The 22,927-nt window shown below is 39.6% G+C and overlaps 1 protein-coding gene across 1 annotated transcript; it reads left to right on the top strand.

Moving 5' to 3' along the window:
* Positions 1–1,975: 1,975 nt before the first annotated feature.
* rnf11b (ring finger protein 11b) lies at positions 1,976–22,372 on the top strand. The gene is made up of 3 exons (XM_053625296.1): positions 1,976–2,519; positions 21,536–21,705; positions 21,909–22,372. The coding sequence occupies exons 1-3, from the start codon at positions 2,397–2,399 to the stop codon at positions 22,078–22,080; spliced, it is 465 nt and encodes a 154-aa protein (XP_053481271.1). The 5' UTR covers positions 1,976–2,396; the 3' UTR covers positions 22,081–22,372.
* Positions 22,373–22,927: the final 555 nt, after the last annotated feature.

Below are 22,927 nucleotides of genomic sequence, written 5' to 3' on the forward strand. Positions count from 1 at the left end.
CCATTTTTTCCAGTGATCAAAAATATTGGAACATGTGAACTGTGTCCTGTTAAATTGATTGCTTAAAAAATTAATAGCTCTGAATGTCTACTCTTGGTTTGAGCCCTGGGTTTTCGCTTGTAAAGACTGCATTTGTTGTTAAAAATGATAAACCAACATGAAGACCATAGAGCTGTCTATGGGAGAAAAGCAAGCCATTTTGAAGATGAGAAAAGAGCGAAAATCTATCAGAGCCATTGCACAAGCATTGGGCATTGCAAATACAACAATTTGGAATGTCCTGAAAATGAACACTGGTGTACTAACAACCAGACATGGAACAGATTGGCCAAGGAAAACAACAGTTGATGACAACATTCTGAGAGTTGTGAAGAAAAACCTAAAAACAGCAGTCAGTGACATCACAAAACAACCTCCACAGGGCAGAGGTGAAGGTATCACAATCCACTAGTTGAAGAAGACTTTGAGAGCAGAAATATAGAGGCCATACCACAAGATGCAAACCACGCATCAGCAGTAAGAATCGGAAGGCCAGATTAGAATTTGCAAAGAAATAAGTAGATGGACCACAAAAGTTCTGGAACCAAGATTAACCTCTACCAAAGTGACGGAAAGGCCAAAGTGTGGAGAAAGAAAGGATCTGCTCATGATCCAAAACATGCGAGCACATCAGTCAAGCATGGTGGAGGTAGTGTCATGTTTGGGCTTGCATAGCTGCTTCTGGTATGGGCTCACTAATCTCTATTGATTAATTCAGAAGTCTACAGAAACATTCTATCTGCCAATTTACAGAGAAATGCATCCAATCTAATTGGAAGGAACGTCATCATTCAGCAAGACAATGACCCAAAAAGCACTGCCAACTCAACAAAGGACTTGATCAGGGAGAAAAAGTGGAAGGTTTTAGACAGGCCAAGTCCATCGCCAGACCTTAACCCAATTGAGCATGCATTTCACCGCCTGAAGAGGAGACTGGAGTGAGAAACCCCCTAAAACAAACAACAACTGAAAGAAGCTGCAGTACAAGCCTTGAACAGCAACACAAAAGAAAAATTCAACAGTTTTGGTGAAATCAATGGGTTACCGGCTTGATGCAGTTATTGCAAGCAAGGGATATGTGACCAAATATTAAGTGTTATTTACTTTAAAACTGTCTGTTCCATTACTTTTGCATGCCTAAAAATTGGGTGGTCTGACACAAAGGTGGCATGTTCTAAGTTGTTTAAAATATCTAAATGTAAATATGAGGAAATGAAAACTGAAATTCTGATCTATCATCTCATATTCATATTTTGATGTCAAACCTAAATGTATTCAATTGTATAACAAAAAAGTCAGAAAAAGAATTTTCCTTGCTGTTCCAATACTTTTGGAGGGGGCTGTATATAGTACCTTACTTAAGTTTTTACCCCTTTGAATGTTTCCAGATATTGTAGTGTTACAACCAGTGTTCTTTAACAAAATCTGGGGCCTCAGAGGAACAGGTGTAGTTATTTTGAGATCACGTGACATTTAAATTACACACAGGTGGAGTTCATTCAATTGATTAGGTGGCTTCTAATGGTAGCTAATTTAGCGCTCTCACGCCAACGGGGTAAATACTCAGGGGTGAAAAATGTGTGCAAAATTTGAAAACAATTGATTTTTTCCTCAATTCAATTATTATTATTTTTTTTAAAAATATAGATTCATGATACACATTCTCGATTAAATCCATTTTAGTTGTCATGTAGTTTAATGTCGAAAAGTTCAGGGGGTAAATACTTATGTAAGGCACTGTATAAAATATAGCGGCGTTTTAAAAGTAAATAATAATACAGGAAAAGTAAAGTAATTGAGTTAAATTTAAAAAAAAAAAAAACAACAACAATATGTAAACCTTTAAAATTGATTGATTTCAGGAACTTGAACATTTCCAGCTGACTTCCTGGTTGAAGAAGAAGCCATTTGATTGGTAGACGTCGTGGGGGCGGAGTTTACTGTGACTGAAAGACCAAATGACCACTAGGAGAAACAACATTTGATATTATGGAATTTGTCAAACACGGAGAAGGCTTTAAAAACTAAAAATAAGACTTTTAACTCATTTAGCTTATTTTTGAAGGCAGATAGGTTTTAAGGACAACAGCCACATTTTTCATTTGTTCTTGCTGCTCAAGGTTGCTGCTTATACCAACCAGCTCTTTGTGGCGACTTGGTTTGTTTTTGTTGAAGAGAGAGAGAGAGAGAGAGGTTGGTTGGTTGGTCGGTCGGTCTCCTGGTTTTGACTAGGAGGCTTTCAACCTGCGTTAAAGTGTCAGAAAGCGACATTTAAGTGAGAAATCGTGTCAGGAAGATAGAAAGGAGTGTCAGTTAGGATATTATATCTGAACAGTGAGGTGTTGGAGAGGAAGGAGATGGGCAATTGTCTAAAATCTCCTACTTCGGATGACATCTCTTTGCTTCATGAGTCGCAGTCAGACAGAGCCAGTTTCGGCGACGGTACTTTTCCGGACCAGGAACCGCCACCGCCTTACCAGGTAAGCGGCCTTACTCGGAAATGGCAGGAGAGTCGATTCATTGTGAAATTAAGGGTTTGTTTTTAAACACGCCGTTTAGAGCAGCTGTTTGACTCACCTCTTTGTTCCTGTCGAGCATACGGACGACAACTCGGATATAATCGGAAGTAACGGGTATGTATGCTAGCAACCGTGTTCAAGAAGAGAGCTTTTTGTGTAACATAATTTCAGTGTTACAACACAAAGCACGTCGTGTAACAAAAAAAAAACAACAACGAAGGAAAACATTTTAACTACAGATATTAACGTTATATCTTGGCTGTATTGTCTGTGTTTATATTGTCCCAAATTCCTTGTGTTGTTGTCTGGTAGCTCAGATACACTAGCGTACTAAATTCTCTTTGTCTGGTGTTTTGTGTCGGACGGACAAGGTGTTTAAACTTGGCACAGTTTCCAGACCGGCCATTATACTTGCACTGTTTCGTTTTTATTATTTACCTTAGTTTAGTGGCCTATTAATTCGCCGCACCTTTAACTAACACACACGGAAACAGAGCTAATGCTACTCACTTATGGGCTTTGTAGTGTTTTTTTTGTGTGATTAGTACCAACACTTTAAATACTCTCCAACGCACAACAGTAGTATTTAATATCCAGTTTTAAAGTTAAAGTCCACAATAAAACTCATTCAGTGTATCTGTGTTGAAATATTTGAGTGTTAAGATGTTGCTTGGTATTGTATTTGTGTTAGTCAAGTGAGTTGTGTGTCACACTGATGTCAAGGGACATTCTTCAGTAATCTCAAGCATAAGTGATAACAATTAGGTCTGCTATTAAAAACAAAAGGGCAAAATTATAGTTTATCACTTGCTAAAGTTTAGCCATATTCAATGTCGGATTAATGTGAAATCCAACATAGAAGTAGCAGAGGGTGGACTCCAAGTCCCAGAAGGCAATGCAGCTATACAACTCATTTTTGGTGAATTGCAGCAGAGACTCTTGGCTTGCTAGTGATCTACATTATGACAAGTACAAGGTCAAGGTATTGGCACGAAAGTGAAAGCTTTAGAACTTGATCTGTTTGAGCAGAGTATACAGATGAGGAGGTGAGCAAGCTGGACCGACCAAAAGAGTAAAGCAATACATTAAAATGACTAAAGAGAGAAATTCCTACTGGTGTAATCTGACGATATTATATAATATAATATGTAATGTGTATATGTGTGTGTGTGTGTGTGTGTGTGTGTGTGTTTGTGTATATATAAATTATAATTAATTTAGGAGTAATGAGACATTGGTAGATGTTATCCCTTGTTTGGCCCACGATGAATCACTTGGTGTCTCATTAAATGACTGACAGTGAGTTGTGGGTATTTTCTTCTTTTACACAGCATCGCGTTAGGAACATTTGTGCTCACCACTGTACGGAAAAAAAAGTTGCATAATTATCTAACTGCTTCAGAGAGACATAACTAGTTCAACCCAAGTGGTTTGACCAGTATATTTGATTGGCTTGGGTCTTAAGAGTTTAATCACTTTCGTGCAGGGCCTCTAGTTTAGTCCCAGCTGCCTGTCAGTGAAGTGGTCCTTGTGTAATTAGTCTAACACCCCCCCCCCTTTTATTTCCATTTAAAAATGGAAAATGGTCTACTATAAGACAAATTGTTCACAGAATGAAATCATTTAAAAGTATGTTGTATATTTTCTTTGAAGTCTTTACTATCAATCGTCTTATCATCTTTGAGGACTAAATATCTGTCTCCTAAAATGCATAACTTATGGGGACTGCTGTAATCATCTCATCAGTTTGGCCTGTTACAGTATAAAATTTTGTTTAATGTGAATTCTTGTTTGCATAGATGCCACTGAGTGTTACTGTGTCCACAAACGTCATATAGTTTCATGTGACATCTTGATTTTGTTCCATGTTTTCTGTTGGATGCAGTTGCTTCGCTATAGTGACATATATAGCAATACTGACAGCCTTTCACCTTTTCCAGATAATGCGCTAATTCTCCCATGGAAAAAAATAAAACGTACTTTATTCCACGCAGAATATGATCTGCACCCTTTAGAAAATGTAAGACATAATTATCTTACGGGCAGGTGATCCTCTTTTAATTTGGAATTAAACTCATTGTAGACAAGTTACAGGTTTTGGCAGTATAGAAATCACACTTTCAACCAGTTTAAACTGAGATAAGTTGTCTCAGCCTTTATGTTGTGTGTCTGTTTGTACCACATTGAGCATGGGGAAATGAAAGATGAAAAATTGTCTGATGATTGAGAAACAAAATTGTGGAAAAGCATGGACAATCTCAAGGCTACAAGTCCATCTCTAGAGATAGTGGCTGCATTTACATGGACAACAATAATCCACTCTTAATCCGATTAAGACCATACTTTGATTAAGAAACTACCATGTAAACAGCAATTTTTACTTACCTTAATCTAATTAAGGTCATACTCGACTTAAGCTCTAATCGAATTAAGACAGGTGGAGTATTCCTGTTTTAGTCACATTATGGACATGTCTGTAATACATGTAAACACCTTACTCACATTATGAACGTCGTGTGAGAGTTTTCACCACATTTTGTGACAGGACACGATCACACACGGCAGTTCTCAACATTTTACGGCGAACAAGAGAGTTCTGCTGCGTCCCAAATTGCATACTTGCGTACTATAGGCCTGTAGTGGGGAAAAATACATTTATCTCAGCTACTATATAGGCAGTAAGTACGCGGTTTGAGACGCAGCCCACGGCTTCAAGCAGTTGTCTGTTAGCACATGTAGCATGACAAATAATTAACTGCACTTAAAGCGTTCGTTTAAAAAAAAAAAAAATGAAATAAAAACACCTAAAAATGTATACGGTACCATAACGAAGACGAACTGTATGTTGATGCGTGAAATTCTGGGGGGACGTTGGACGGCGTGGCACGGTGACGTAATGGGCTGTTAATCTAATTATATTCTATAACATGTAAAATGGGAACATGACAGGAGTATTCTAAAAGCGACTCATGTAAACACCTTAATCACATTATTATCTTAATCAGAGTAAGGTCAATAATTAGATTACTGCTGTCCATGGAAATGTAGTCAGTGTTCCTGTGTCTATTTGCAGCTCATGGTATTGTAGCTAATCTCTCTGGACATAAAAAAAAAGACAGTCTGGAATTTGCCAAAATGTACCTTCAGACACAAATGTCCTTATGGGAGAATGTCCCTTAGACAGATGAAATTTGTTTCATCGAAAATGAAATGAGGCCTTTGAAGAAAAGAACATGGTTCCTTCAGTCAGACATGGAGGAGGTTCACGGATGTTTTGGTGTTGCCTTTCTTCTTCTGGCACTGGTTGCCTTGAATGTATGCATGGCATCAGGAAATCCAAAGACCACCAATGTGTTTTGGAGCACAATGTAGGGCACAGAAAGCTGGGTCTATGTTTGAGGTCGTAGGTCTTGGAATAGGACAATGACCCAAAACATATTTCGAAAAGCACCCATAAATGGTTTAACATAATGGATGTAACCCCCCCCCCACGTCCCCCCCCCCCCACCCGCAAACATAATAGGAGAGTTAATCTAGCAATGTGTTTAGACATATTGTTTAGATAGCTTCTTGCAGGGTGTGTTACAGTGACTGGTGGGTTGATTAGTCTGTTCCACTTTTCCACTTAAAACTATGGTGTGAGCTCAGCTAATTGGGATGTTTAAAAGTAAAATACTGTTTTGGGCATTGGATAATAAGAAGACTGAGAATATTTCCTTCTAGGAACAGGAATAAAAGAAGTGCCATGTTCATCACTTCTGTTTTTAGAATTTCAGTTAACTGAAGATTAAAATCTCTTATGTCTGTGCACTGAATGCCATTACAGTGTGTCTTGTAGGAACAGTTCTTTCTTGAGGAAACCACTGATCTAATGTGAATGGAGTTTGATTTGAATACTGACTGTATTCTGCATTCCAGTAGGCTGTAAACAGAAATCGGGTTCTGTGAAAAGGTGTCGTTTTGAGAGCTGCTCTTATGTCGGAGAATGAAACTGCACGCAGATTTGGTGTAGCATCAGATAAGCTGACATGTGCAGAGGTTTGATGATGGATAAGGTGTTTTTACACACACACACACACACATATAACACTGCTGTTTCTTCACTCAGCTTTTACACTAACATGTACAGCTAATCAACTAATAATGGTACCTGTGTGTCAGTTGAGAAAAGGCCTAGCACAGCACTCTCTCTTTATAATGTGGTGGTTTTCTTGGACTAGATTTTTTTCTGCTTAGTATAATAATAATTCTATCCTAAGGGCTGTGGACAAGACAGGGAGGTGAAAACACAGGAAAGTAGACAGCACAGAGACAGGACTGTAGCTTTGTGCAGTATATTTACAGCAGTGTTTAACAGAAGCCTTTTTTTGGCTGAGTGTTAGGAGGTCTGTTTGAACTGTGTGGCGCAGACAAAGAGGGAGCCCAGGCCAACTCTACAGCCCAAATCATTTTCAATCTCTGCACATTCCTGTGCAGGCTGCCAAGAATGCATGACGTATTTCTTCAGTATAGCTTTTTAACTTTACTGATATAAATCTTAGGAGCATTTTGCAAGAGAAACTTATTTTTTTTTAAATGGCCTTTTTTTCCCCAGCCCCCTGTCTATAGGCCAAAACAAAGTCTATGACATCACCTGTGAACCCTCACTCTGCTTCAGACCTATACACCTGTCCAAATGCAGTGAAATACCAGTCAGATGATCCTTTCTATGCTCTCCTGAAGATGAAAAGGGTTCCACAATCCCAGTCCCCAAAAATGAGCAGTGCAGCACAAGGAAAGGAGTTTGTTTGTGGGCGATGACTTACTGGACTCTTCAGGCTTCCAGAATCCTGCCATGTTCAGCAGTGCACTTGAGACACTTGTTCCAGCTCATTACACACATCTCTAGCTTCAGCCCAACTCTGATGAAGATTCAAATGACAAATAAGTGACAGACATGCTGCTGGAGGAGTACTATCTTGTTTGTATGTTGATGTGATGAGATTTCTGTGGGAAGGAAGTTATGTTTGGGTAGGAGTATTTGGAGAGCACTTGGCTGGAAATGCTGACTCATCTCAGCAGAATGAGCATAGGAGGGTAAGTGTAATTGTGAGTCTGAGAGAGAACATGGATGTGTGTCAAAAGCATTGTAAGAAATGATGGCGCTTTCCTGTAGTCTTACAAATGGTTTTCCCCTCATCACTCCCCATCACATTGATTGCATTCTCACTGGCCGGTCTCCAGCTGCCTGTTTGTTTTACGATTGGACTGCAGTGCACTCGCCTGCCTGTCCCTCCCTCCCGCTATCCTCTCTTTTACAGAGAACACACGCTGTGTGGGTGTGAGAGACAGCTCAGCTAAAGCGTGGCATGCTGGATATAATCAAGCCAAAAACCCCTCTCTCGCTACAGGCTTGTTTACTTTTCCTCTCTCCCGCTCATTACCTTATGTCATGGTCTGTCTTTCACTTTCTTTACTGCTGAAGAATCATGTAAATGCCCATACCCTTATTTACAAAGACCAAAGAAGTTATGTCTTGTTCAGATCTGGAATTTTGATTAAAAAAGTGGACCATCGAGACAGCCAGCAGTTCGCACATAGCGTTTTCATACCTCTCGAATCTGTCCCTCGCAAGCACTGGATTAAAACAGTCCCTCATATAGATCTACATGGATCTTTTGGTTTTCTGGTGCTTGTCCAGCAGGCAGTTCTGTTTCTAGCTCAAGTTTCTAGCTCATGTCTAGCTCATGTTGCTTTCTAACCAATTCATTTACTTAACCTTCTGCAGTCCCTACAGTATTTCACAGAGGATTTTGATTGTTGCACTTGATTTTGCGACGGTTTTCTTCAAAATTTGCGATGCAGTTTGCAGAGGGTTTTTTTTTTTTTTTGCTTTTTTTTAAACTACTTGAATTGGCGAAATTGCAATAGCACAAAGTTGTTTTCAAAGTTGTTTTTCGCAGTGATGTTTGCTGGTAAATGAGACCTTTTAGCTGTACTCATGTTCAACGCACGTGATTAGAAGAGTGCTTTGGCTGAATGCACATTGTGGTGATGTCACATCTTGGCTCAAGCTGTGGTACTTTTGGAAAAAATTGCAAGCTCCTCCGAATATTGCGGAGTTTCCTTGATTTTGCGTTAATTTCTGCAGTTGCAAAATCACAAAATGACAAAATCCTGGAGGGACTGCTTTAGAAAAACCATCCAGCGGTCTGTTCCTTTAACGGGGCTGTCAGATGGCGGAATAACGGCGCCAAACTCTGCATATGACCCATAATCCTAATATCCTAATCCAACATCATGAACATCATTACAAAATGTAGCTTGCTGTAATATTTTACAAAGCAATATCCCTTCAAATGAAGCAGTATTAAAAACATGCAGTTTGCCTTACTACTTCTTTCACCAACAAACTAAAATGTTTTCCTATTATTATAAATAATTCTGTAAATAAAGAATGACTAAACCAGCCTGTTGATGCACATGATCATGCATTAATGTTGAGAATGGGGATGTGATGTGTGTTCTGATAATGATTGAAAATCATCCCTCATGGTCTTATTACATGTTTAAGTATCTAGCTCTACTTAATCTAATGTATGCGAATGACAAACAGGCAGTAGTTTGAGCTATCAGACTACATGACTCATTCAACCTCATTCACACTGGTGCTGAGTAATATAATGATGTACCATTGATATCGTGATGAATTGTCACGATTCATTTTTCGGAGATATTGTGGCTGAGATAGTGAGTTCATGGTATTGCCATTTCTTTTCTTTCTTTCTTTTTTCTTTTCTTTTTATTTTTTTAAAAACCTTTTTAGTAACTATTTAAATCTCATTAACTGATTTTAATTCTGTAACTGAAGTAAATTTGTACTGAATCTTTCAAATGTTAAAGGTAATTTAACATTTTATACAGATGTTTATTTCCCCTTTGTTTCTCCTTTTTATATTGTTAAATAATTTATCAAAAGAATCATTTAAGTCTGGCATAGTGGTTGCTACCAGTTCCTCACACACTGTTGTATGATTTATGAAAGCAGTTAATTTATGGAAGAGATGGTCTTCTAATCGTGGAGATTAAGTAACAAGACTTGCTTTCTTTTAAAAACCAATCAGAAGATGGAAAAACCTGAAATATTGTTGAACACTTCACAGACAAGTGCTATTTCATCATAAATGAATAGCTTATCATCTAATATACAAGTGTGTTTATGTATGTGAAACCTTTCCATGACTGCTAGGTAGACTGCTGGAATTAGCAAAATGATCGATTGTATGTGTAAGGGATGCAGTTCAGTACCTGGGGTCTCATCATTATATGCCAAAGTATATAGTGCTATAATGGAAACAGGCAAATTTTGTTTACAAAAAATAAAATTCTGCCTAAAAACCTAGATCAGCTAAGAATTTCTGGCAGAAGACAGTGGGCCTATGGTACTTGTGAGCCACCAAAGAGCACAGCAGCAAGCACATGTCAACAGGATTTGTGCTCATTCAGCCATGGGCATTAGTGAGGTCAGTCATTGATGTTTGGTGAGAAGGCCTTGGGTGCAGTTCATCCCAAAGGTGTTCAGTGAGGTTAAGGTCAGGGCTCTTTGTAGGCCACTCGAGTTCTTCCACTCCAGCCTTGGCAAACCATGTCTTCGTGGAGCTCGCTTTGTGCACAAGTGCAGTGTCATGCTGGAACATGTTTGGGCCTCTTAGTTGTGGTGAAGGGAAAATGTAATGTTGTAGCATACAAAGGCATTCCAAACAGTTCTGTTCTTCAGAATTTGTGGAACAGTTTGAAGAAGGCCCACATTTGGGTGTGATGTTCAGGTGTCCACAAACCTTTGGCCATATAATGTATCTGTTTAGGCTTGACAACGTTCTCCTTGTGTATAAAATCTGCTAAGGTAAGATGCAGCTAAATAGCGAGGGCTCAGCATTAGTTGAGTAGCTAGCTAATCTCTCTTGCTTGTTAGTTGAATAAACAATGTTGAAGATTAGTGTTCTGTTATTTTTTGTGTATGCTTGCCTGGTGTAGACATAGCCTACTGGAGTCTTCTTCTAAGAGTACACTGCCTTACTAGATGATATGTGATGTTTTGAGGCATTTTCAAATTCATTGACTCTGGATTTCATGAGGATAAGTGTATGTATTCCTCAAATAGTTTCATTCGATATGTGAAAAGCGTGGTTTGGTGACTTGGTTATGCCCATCATATTCACCATAAGCATACGCTGCTCCTAAAAAGCCCTCCTAAAGTGTACTGAACAGTCTGCTTCTGTGTGCTGATTGATCACAGGCATCCAGGATATTCAAAGCATCTCTACAACCCACAAGTGACAGCAGAAAATGTATCACTGCTTTGATATCTTAATCAAAATCATCTTCCCACAGTGAAATTTCTTGCCGTGCAATACATTCCCTTTACGGTCCTGGTGTCGTTCCTGCTATCATATACAAACTGTATATTTAATCGCTTGATTCAAAATTAAACTGCACATCGTGAAAAATGAATGTGCATGCTTTAGTGCAATAGCTTTAACATGCTGTAATTTTTTGATAAGTTTACATGTGTGGGGATTGCCTGAAATGCTGTACGTATATTGCGCATGAGGCAAAGTGAGCTGTGTTTTTTTTTATTATTATTTATTTATTTATTTTTTTCCTTCTTCTCTTATGAAAGAGGCATTTGTAGAGAGGTGTCACTTTCTCTGAAAGCATGCAGGTTTCACAAAGTACCATTTACATGTGGTAAAGTTGCGTCGGCTTTGTGGAAATGATCCACTCTGCTTAACTGCCTAACCCATTTATCACCTGTTCTGGGTTTTTTGTTTGTTTTTTTTTTTTAATAATTAAAACCTCTACAGTGGTGGACAATGTGTAAATTCATTATTGAGCCATGTGGACAAGTTGAACTTCAATGTAATTGGCCAAAGGTGGCAATGTAATTTAAACTCAAAACTAAGAGTTACTTATGTCCATTAATACAGACTATGGAAAAAAAGCATGTGCTAGAATCCCTGAGAGGTGTGACTTTATGTAGCTATAGACTTTATCCTCTGATGATGAAGAATTTTCCTTGTACCCTCTATAAAAAGGCAGAATGTCGTTAGCTATGAGATGTGGTGTTCTTGTTCTTGTGTTTGTCAAACTTAAAAAAGATGCTATTTGCAAGTACCCCTTACTACAGAACCTAAAGTCCTGAGGGGTAGTCATACCTAAAGTCCAAAAGTCCAGGCAATGGAAACAACTGTGTTTTGCAGGTTGGATAAGCATATTATTATTATACTGCATCTTGTGGGGTAGGGTTAGGGGTTAACATTATGGAAGATGTTGGATCAGGTCCATGCACATAGTCCTGAACTCAACCCCACTGAACACCTTTGGGATGAACTGGAATGCCAACTGCACCCCAGGTTACTGATCTCTCCACCCCTGCTCACCCCTGTAATTTTCTCACAAGGGCCATTCTTTATTGTATTTTCTTATTGTACTTGTTGGTCTTCAGTAGTTTGCTGTTTAATAATTTTTCCAGCTTGAGTCTTGTGGGTCTAAAAATTTATGTATGTATGTAAACTGTTCAGCCATAACACAAAAGAATAACATTGATTATCTCATCACAATGGCATCTGTCAAGGAGATATGAATAAGGATCTGAGAGACTTTCACAAGGGCCAAATTGTGATGGCTAGACGACTGGGTCAGGGCATCTCCAAAACGGCAGGTCTTGTGGGGTGTTCCCGATATGCAGTGGTTGGTACCTACCAAAAGTGGTCCAAGGAAGGACACCCAGCGACAGGACAGGGTCCTAGGTGCCCAAGGCTCATCGACGTGTGTGTGGAGAGAAGGCTAGCCTGTCTGGTCCAGTGGGATCAGACCACCCAGTTGTGTAGTGTAGCATAAATTGCTGAAAATATTAATCTTAAGTCTAATGATGGAAAGGTGTCAGAACACACAGTGCATTGCGGCTTGCTGTGTATGTGGGTGTGTTGCTGCAGACTGGTTAGAGTACCCATGCTGACCCCCTCCGAAAGTGTCAAAAATGGGCACATGGGCATCAGAACTGTACCATGGAGCAATTGAAGGTGGCCTTGTCTGAAGAATCACATTTTCCTATAAGTCATGTGGCTGGCTGGGCGTGTGTGCGTTGCTTACCTGGGGAAGAGATGGCACCAGGATGCAGTATGAGACGAAAGCAAGCCAGCAGAGGCATTGTGGTGCTCTAGGCAATGTTCTGCTGGGATTCCTTGAGTCCGGGCATTCATGTGGATGTTACTTTGACACGTACCACCTACCTAAACGCTGTTGTAGGGCTGCAACAACTAATCGATAATTAAAATAATCGACAATGAATTTCATTATGGATTAGTTGGGTCTGTGACATCACTGTGTATAACCCCCACATCAGTGACGTCACTTCACAATCGTGAAAAATGCATTTCTATGAATAAAACGCATCTGAGAAACAGTGGCGGTCACAGACTGAGCTACTGCGGGAAAATTGCACGATCCAGGTCGTCCAAAACATGAGTGTTTTATGTTAAGCGCTTCAAACAAACTCGTACGTGTATTAATGTGGCTTGTCGTGTCAGATGCTGCGACAGATGCGTGTGCCGTTTAACGTGTTCTGGACATGTTTTCTTCAGTGCAGAAATGACCTTTTTACTTTTTTATATCCTTATCAGTAAATGTTAGAAATTCACACCAGTATTTCAGTTTTACACAAAGCCTCGTCCTGACAGTAGGTGAGTCTCCATTAAACTTCACTGAACGAGCATGAGTCCACGCATGCGCGTCAAACAGCGCGCAATAGAAAGGAAGCACAATAACTCTGACTAAAATATTCATTTTGATCAAATGTTTGATGCTATATTTAGCTTTATTTAGAAACAAAAGTAATTGTGTTTTTATGAGAGCAGTAACTGTAATGGGGTTAGAACATATAATTGTATAGAAATGTAAGAAGTATCGTACATTTACTGAATAAAGTAACATGTTGCTGTGATTAAATTTATGAATGTGTGTTACTGCAGAACATTCAGCCTCTTACCAGTTAACACTTAGTTTGTGGGGTTTTTTTTTTATTTTTTTTTTTTTATAAATATAGTAACTTAACTATATAATGTTAATTTTTTTTAAAAATCCTTTGTGCAATGTATAGCATAGCCCTTGTAGATACATCTAATACCTTTTTCATAGCCTTCAATTTGCACACCGTTTGAAGGGCAACATTGGCCTTTTAATTCAAACTAATCAATTAATCAAAGAAACAATCGACAGATTAATCGATTATCAAAATAATTGTTAGTTGCAGCCCTACATTGTTGTAGACCAAGTTCACCCCTTCATGACAGCGGTATTCCCTAATGGCAGTGGCCTCTTTCAGCAGGATAATGCGCCCTGCCACACTGCAAAAATAGTTCAGGAATGCTTTGAGGAACATGACTGAGTTCAAGGTGTTGACTTGGCCTCCAAATTCCCCAGATCTCAATCCGATCAAACATCTGCGGGATGAGTTGGACAAACAAGTCTGATCCATGAAGACCCCACCTCACAACTTGCAGGACGTAAAGGATCTGCTGATAATGTCTTGGTCCCAGATACCACAGCACACCTTCAGAGGTCTTGTTGAGTCCATGTCTCAACGGGTCAGGGCTGTTTTGACTGCAAAAGGGGAACCTACACAATATTAGGCAGGTGGTTTTAATGTTATGGCTGATGGGTGTATATATTCAGAGTGTCTTGGCTACATTGCATGTACATGTAACAAAGTCCTGATTCATCGTGTGTTATTGCACGTTTTCACCTGCATTTGTCACCTTGCTGACGTGCGGCTGAATATGCTGCTGTTTGTTTAACCTTCTCAGATAAAGACTCCCCCTGTTTTACTTTACTTCTGTTTGAGTGTGTATAACACTATGGGTTTCTTGCTCGACATAAGAGGAGCTTGTTTGCTGAGGCTGTATTTATTTAGTTTAAGTGTAAATTGGCAATAATAGGTCAATGTTTAAAATTACCCTTCAAATTTTCTGATTAAATATCAAATTGATATGATGTGTGAGCAGTTAACATGCTGCTCTATTTGATAGTCTAAAGTTATAGTCCTGTTAAGTTATACACTATGAAGTAAGATGCATGTAGAAAAGAAGGCTGTGTAAATAAGTATTGGGGCCCAGTGAAGAAACATTCCTTTTCCTTTCCACAGAAATATACAGACATGTTGCTGCCAAAATATTGCGATTTAAAGTGTGTAAACATTTTCAGGCATGTTTCTTACAGACTCATCAGTTACTCATCTTTAGTTTTAATAATCATATGACCAGGATAGGTAGGATCTCAGTTATGAGCACATACGAGCAAGTGTGAGTAACTCAGTATAAGCCCGAGGCTTCATTTTAGCAGGTAACGACACTTTTTGAGAAGCTCAGTTTTCCATGTTGGTCTGTCATGTGGCTATATGATGAACCTGAATCATGCTGTGGTTTTGCTTTGGTCTGACACACACAGGAATGCGGCAGATGTCATGTTTATTTTCTTGCTGTGGTGCAAGTGGAGGTGGGGGGGAATTCAAGACAGTACTCTTTGTCTACACCATGTCTGGCCAAGACGAGAGAGAGAGAGATGTGGACCCTCTCTCATTTCAGCCCTCTCCTTGCCTCTCTATTCTCAAACACACTACCACCCGTTGTCTTAGTAGGACAATCTGTCCAGTATTTTAGGTTAAGGAGAATGAGCTGAAATGAAAACTGTAGTATTAGTCTCAGAACTAAATAAGTAAGAGCTTGTGTTTTGACTCGGGAGGGTCTCTGTGCCTTCCTGCTCCATGATTAAGTAATAGGAAGGTGTCAGTTAGTGAGAAGCCAGTAAGAGATCGTGTTCTTTTTCTCATCCTTGTTTGTCTGCTTATCTGCACACACACGCACCCACACACACAAGCGCGCAACAGCATTGATCAGCATTCTTGTCCCACAGGTGGGGGGGTGTGTGTGTGTGTGTGTGCACCTGTCATACAGCTGTCAGTAATATTCAGCCTTCACTCTCCTGTCTGTCTTAAAAAAAAAAAAAAAAAAAAAAAGTGGGACCTTTCTTTTCACTCTAGCTGCTTTTGGCTGTTTCAGCTAAACCCTGCCACGTGCTCCAAGGTCATGGGGTCTACTGTGCTGGCATACATGGACTATTTTTACACCGTGTTTTTGTACCCTCTACTGTTGGGACGAAACTGTTAAATTCAAATGAATTTGTAGATCGTGCGAATGATATTTAAAATGTTTCATGAAAATGTTTGCATTTGTCATGTGGTGTTCTAGCATGTAGGTTTTCAGTCATTTTGAGTATATTGATTGCATATCAGAGTACTGGCCAATGTCACATAGCTAATTGTGCTTTGCATGGTTTATGCCAGGGGTGTCCAGTCTTATCCGCAAAGGGCTGGTGTGGGTGCAGGTTTTCATTCCAACCAAGCAGGAGCTATGCCTGATTCCACCTGTTTAATCAGATGATCTTGGCTTTCAATAGACACAGGTGTGGCTTCTGCTTGGTTGGAATGAAAACCGGCACCCGCACCAGCCCTTTCCAGATAAGATTGGACACCCCTGGTTTATGCTGTATAATTTTATTACTGTAGATCTTTATAAGGCTGTCTGTCCTATTGCTTTAATGTTTTGGCCTCTCTGTATATTCCACTGATTATACTTATGTAACTGCTTTGCTGATTAGCTGCACTGACTATCATTTTATGGTCACTATTACGATTCAAAGCTTTAACCTTGTTACATTTTAAGCCTGTGTAGCTAAATATCCATAGCCAATATGATGAGTGATGTAGTTCTCTCTAGGCTACGTCATCTCTGTCTTGCGCTGGCTTGCGCTGGCTTTTGCACCCATGTTTTGAAAGTGTGGAATTGCCTGAGCCGGCATGTAAGCTAAAATGAATATAATGGCGTTGAGAATGAGACGCAAAGGTTTCTCATGATGTTACAATGTGGTTTGGTGTCAGAGTTGCTGGCTTACATCAGGAAACTTTGTGTTTCTTTGACTGTGCCATGGTATTATCAATGCCTATATTGTTGATACATAATGGCATCAGGATCTCGGTTAGGATTATGCCAGGGTGACCTCAAAATGCTTTACTTTTAAGCCTTGGTCTCGGTGTCTGTCAGTGGAATGAGAAATTATTTAGTAATATTTTCTTCACTACATGCATTTTTTTTTCCCCTGTTATTGCAACTTTTTTGATAATTCAGCTATAAATATTGAGTGTTTTGTAATCATTTACCTCAACTGTTATGCCATTAATTTGTAGTGAGTACCTGTTGAACACTTCAGTAATTTCTGTTTGATGATACTTTACCATTATGTGTGTTGTCAAACTTCCTTGTGTGGTATGTGTGGGGCATATTTTTTAGCTGTTTGTGTGGCAAGTCCTCCCAAAGAAAATGTCAAAAGGTTTATCTGGCTACAGAAGTTAAGGCATAGATAGACATGCTAATACAGTAACCTACAGGAATACAAACGCTTTAACATTTAACACACACAAACTTTAGTGCCTCACAAAGGTAGTAAAACCAACATGGTGTGTGTTTGAGCAGCCAGACTAACTTATTTGGCTTGACGTGGCAGCATGTGATTATGGGCTGCTGTGTGTGTGTGTGTGTGTGTGTGTGTGTGTGAGTGAGTGTGTGTTCAATTCAGTTCTGTTTGTAGAGCGCTTTTAACAGTGGACATTGTCCCAAAGCAGCTTTACAGAAATGTATCAATTCAGGATATAGATGTTAAATGTATGAATTTATCCCTAATGAGCAGCCAGATGCGACATTGGCAAGGAAAAACTCACTGATACGATATGAGGAAGAAACCTTGAGAGAAACCAGAACCAAAAGAGAACCCATCCTGATCTGGGTGACAACAAATAGTGCAATTATTTATAAATAAATTCCTTCTAGAAATGTGCTATTATTACATGGTCAAAATATGTAACCAGGAAAATTCATTAGTTTTTACATGACGTCCGTTTTGTTGAACTTACCCACTCCACTGTTCACTGATGGAGACTTGAGTGCGAAACTGTTTGTGGCAATTGCAGTCCTGAAACTATCGTAGCAGTTGTAGTCCTAGCTGTCATAGCATATCTGTACACAGGAATTGAGGCCCAAAAATCCATCTCATGGGGTCCTCAGCAGCAGCATGTGACTTCTAATTGATGAGAACTCATCAATCTCAGGAGTATCATGTGTAGCTCGACAGGGAGAGAAAGGGAGAAAGTATTGGGTATACTTATTGTCCCGTAATGGTTAAGGACAATGTACTTTGTGTGGTTGCAAGCAGGGACTCTGGCAAGACTAGCTATGACAGCATAACTAATAGGTAGAGCCCGATGGTAACACAGACATGAGCGTGCCCTGGGACATAAGGCGGCCAGCCACTCCACTGTCAACAAACCTGGGTGAACGCGTGAAAGTGGACGGGCGACAGCATCCAAATATCCCAGTCCTCGAAATCCCCCACCCCCCGTGCCCCCTGTGTAGCCTTCACTGTTCGAGGTACCAAAAAATAGCCTGCACCTTTTGATCAAAGTAGGCGTGACCGATCATAAGACCAAAAGTACTGTGGTGTGAGATCATTTAGTGCTTTATACAGTGCCCTCCATTATTCTTGGCACCCTTGGTAAATATGAGCAAAGAAGGTTGTGAAAAATTGCCTTCATTGTTTAACCTTTTGATCTGTTGTTCAAAAAATTCACAAAAATACTCTGGATTTCAAACGACTGCAAACACATCACAGGTTTATTAAAAAAATTGTTAAATATGGGTGTGCAACATTTATTGGCACCCTTTTAGCCAACACTTTGTTCTCCCTCTCTTTGCCAAGATAACAGCTTTGAGTCTTCTCCTACAACGTCTTTTACAGTTGCACATGATGGAACAAAGGCCATCCAGAGTTACTATGTAATCAGAAAACTTACTTCTAGCTGCATGTGGTCCTAGTACAAGTACTTCTGTCTTGCCAGAATTAAGTAAAAGGAAGTTAATGACCAGTGTCTGTCGTTTATACATTCCTGGTGTCTGTTATGTGGCTTTGCTGAAATGTACAAATGTATGTCATCAGCATAACAATGGAAGCTAATTCCTTGTTTACGAATCCTTTGACCCAAAGGTTTTTGAGAAAAGAAAAAAGCAGTAGGTCTAAAACAGAAACTTGCAGAACACCAAACTTTATCTCAGTGTGCATAGAGAAGTCAACATTTACATCTATAAACCGATAACGATCAGTCAAATAAGACTTGGGCCAGGAGAGAGCCGTTCCATTAACGCCAACAGTGTTTTCTAGTCTACCGACGAGAGTAGTATGATCAATGGTATCAAAAGCTGCACTAAGGAAAAGCAAGGAGACACAACCCTGATCAGAGGCCAGTAGTCAGTCATTTACCACTTTAACCAGTGCTCTGTGTGCTATGATGAGGCCTAAATCCTGACTGATACGTTTCATGAATGCTATTCCTACGTAGGTATGAGCATAGCTGCTGTGTACAACCTTTTCTAAGATCTATTTTTTTTTTATTCAGGGATTTGATAACAGCTAGTTTAAATGATTTAGGTGCATAGCCAGTGCTAAGGGAAGTAATTATTCTTTCTAGAAGGGGTTTGATTACTTCTGGTAGAAACATGTAGGTAAGGCGTCTAGTATACAAGTTGATGATTTTGACGAAGAAATTAATTAAATTAGTCTGGTCTCTCGAAGGGGTGTAAAACCTTCTAGTCATTGATCTGATCTTGCTATATTATTATCTACAGGCTTAGTTATAAGATTGTCTGGTTTTAAATTAATAGTCTGAATCTTTTGTCTAATATTTTCAATTTTGCTAGTGAAAAAATTCATGAAATCTTCGCTGCTATATAATGACTGTGCATGTTTCTGTGGTGGTTTTATTCCTAGTTAATTTTTCTACAGTATTAAATAAGAATCTAGGATTATTTTTATCTTCAATTAAGGTGGTGAGAGAGAGAGACTGATCTAGCAGCACTACGAGATTTTTGGTAGTTCAGGAGGCTCTCCTTCCATGCTATTTGAAATACTTCCAATTTGGTTTGACGCCATTTACATTCTAATTGGCGAGTAGTCTGTTTTAATGTACGTGTGATATCGTTACCAGGGCGCTAGTTTTTCTCTCTAATTATTTTTCTTTTAAGTAAAGCTACCTTATTTAGTGTGTGGCTGAACGTTGACTCCAAGCATCCAGTCGCCTGATCAAGTTTATTGGGGATCAGACGGTGATCCAATCATAGTTGATATCTCTTGGAGGTTATTGATAAAATTCTGTGCAATAGCTGACTTGACTGTATGTTTGACGCGGTAGCGTGACAAGGTACATATGTTATGATCAATACGCAATTTAAACGAGATTAAATAATGATCTAAGATGGCTTCAGACTGCAGAAATGTGCCTATATTTTCTATATTTAATCCGTATGTTAGTATCAGGTCAAGAATGTGACCACCTTTTATGAGTGGGTCCTACTACGTTCTGATTGACCCTACTAACCCTACTAGAATGGACACAACCGCGGTTCTCAGAGGGTCTTTCGGGTTATCAAAATCAATATAAAGTCGCCAACAATTAATGCTTTGTCTAGGGAAACAACCAGGTTCGAGATCAACTCTGCAAATTCACCAAGGAATTCAGAATATTGGGGGGGTGGTCTGTAAATTATATTTAGTGGAATCGACTCAAAATAAAAATATATATATATATATATAATATACCTTTTTTTTTTTTTTTTTTTTTTGTAGCTACGTATGTTATATTAGTATAAAGAACTTCAAAAGAGTTGAATTTATGACTAGGTTTTCGTGTGATGCTTAGGGGCTTACTGCTATAGGCAGATTCTTTCATTCCTTCTGCAGCTTTCAACTTTTGATTGCAGCGTTAGCGAGGTATTTGGTTTCCCCCCCCCCCCCCCCCCCACTGCTGGCTGTAGAGAATGCTGAGTGTGTGTTTGTGTGAGAGAGAGAGGGAGAGGAACCTGATCTCCTGACTTCACTCGCAGTCCTCCTGCTACTGTACTGTCCAGCTTGGAGTCTATCACTCAGTCTGTTATTAGTGCTGTGATCATTGTGACTAGCGTTGGATCTACAGTGAAACATCTACAGTGATTTGGTTCCCTCCTAACAAATATAGTGCATTTTTCCTACATTTCAATGAGGGGGAAAAAAATCAACTGTCAAGCAGAAACTGAGGTTCAGGGCAGGGTGTAAAAACACGAATGGGGCTTACTGCTATAGGCAAATTCTTTATTCCCAGACTCCTCAGGTAATATCTATTGCTTTGATGCCTACAGGGATACAGACAAACGAGTGATTTATACAAAAAATATACAGTGGAGTACAATTGTAGCTATTTTGCATGGAGGCAAGATACAGTCGTCAAGTGGCTTGGGGTATTAGAAGTAAGACCCCCCCCCCCCATTTTTTAAATAAACATGAAAATCTGTAAGCTCCTAGCACTTACATTCTTTGAGTTTATGATTTGATTTAAGATTTAAGACATGATCCAGAAATAAAATTGCAGCGTTGGTGAGGTATTTGGTTCTCCCCCCTACTGCTGGCTGTAGGAAATGCTGAGTAGGCATCTGTTTGAAAGAAGCCATTCTGTTCACCTCACTTTGTCCCTCTCACAGTTAGGCCGTTTCTCCATCTGGTGCTCTTGCAATGCATTTTGAGCAAGCCGATGAAGTTGGGATGAAGCTGAGCCTAAATGAAATATTGCCCCCTAGTGGGTCAGTGTGTATTTATTCACTCGATATGAAGACGCTTACTAATAACCATAGTCCACTTCATTACTGAAATGCGATTTCGTGACAATTATCTCATGTTCACATATTGGTTTTCATTAATTTTCTGTCTTTGGAGTGGTGTTTTGGTACTGTAAGTGTACCCATGTGAGCCACAATGCTTGTTCTTAGATATGATGTATAATCTTTTTGTGTGTGTGTATTTCTGTTTAGGAGCAGATCCATGTACCCGTTTACCACCCCACTCCGAGTCAGACCCGGTTGGCAACGCAGCTGACCGAGGAAGAGCAAGTGCGTATCGCGCAGAGGATTGGCCTCATTCAACACCTGCCCAAGGGGGTGTTTGATCCCGGCAGTGACGGCACCGAGAAGAAGATACGAGAGTCAGTAGCTTCTGATGACGGTGGCATTTGAGACACACGAACTCTGTCAAAGATTTTAACATTTTTGTGCAAATTTTGACCATTTTGTTTTATTGTTGCACTTGAAAATAGGAGGGGAAATTATTTTACTCTTATTATAGTTATTATATTATAAGTTATTTTACTCTTATTTACTCTTACTGTGTTTCCCACTTTCTGTGTAGGTGTGTGATCTGCATGCTGGATTTTGTGTATGGGGATCCGATCCGGTTCCTGCCTTGCATGCACATCTACCACATGGATTGCATTGATGACTGGCTCATGCGCTCCTTTACCTGCCCCTCCTGTATGGAGCCTGTGGATGCTGCACTTCTATCCTCCTATGAAACCAACTGAACTTAATCTCATACACACACTCTCTCACACTCACACACTCTGCCCTTACGTTTTTGGAATTATCCCATCTATAGGCAGGGGACAGGTCAGAGCTATTTCTCATAGCACTATGAGATCGTACAGGACTGCTCTCCTGGGTTGTCCTGCTGGACAGGGAAACCTGCAGGAGCTGGACAAGCGAGACTTTTTACAACATCTTGACAACCTGGACCATTCTGCTGTGCCACCCCTTACACTGGAAAGCAGAAAAGTGTTTTTTTTTTTTTTTTTTTTTTTTTTTTTTTTTTTTTTTTTTAAAAGTACAGAAAGCGATAGAAGGGGGAAATGCTATGTGTTTTCACCCCCTTTCTCTGTGTGTAATGCATTGGGGTGTGACTTCTCTCTCTCTCTCTCTCTCTCTCTCTCTCTCTCTCTCTCTCTATTTTTTCTTTCTCTCTCTTCTTCTTTTTCCAGTAAGGGTTTGTCAGAATCAAAAAGATGAAACGTGCTTGCACCTAAATTACAAATACTGAAATTTGCACTTCTCGGAGACATCTATCCCCACAGAGCACCTTGTTCTGCATGTAGGGGCGCGTACAACTCCTCGAACTCATTCCATTCAGCTCCCAGCCATTAGGTTTCCTATTAAGCGTACTAACCGTATCCAGTTGCTGTGGGCCATGCTTTGGTGGAAGCTGAGAAGTAGAACCCTTTTAGGCTGAAAAATGTCCTTTTTTTTGTTTTAGTGGATAACATAACAGTGCCGTCCAACTAACATGACTGACTCTTATTGTATTTTGGCACATGGATTTGGAGTGAAGTAAGTTTGAACTTACTATGAATTAAATGTTCAGACTGCCAGTTATAA

Source organism: Ictalurus furcatus, chromosome 5 (genome assembly GCF_023375685.1).
Source record: "Ictalurus furcatus strain D&B chromosome 5, Billie_1.0, whole genome shotgun sequence".
Lineage (NCBI taxonomy): Eukaryota > Metazoa > Chordata > Actinopteri > Siluriformes > Ictaluridae > Ictalurus > Ictalurus furcatus.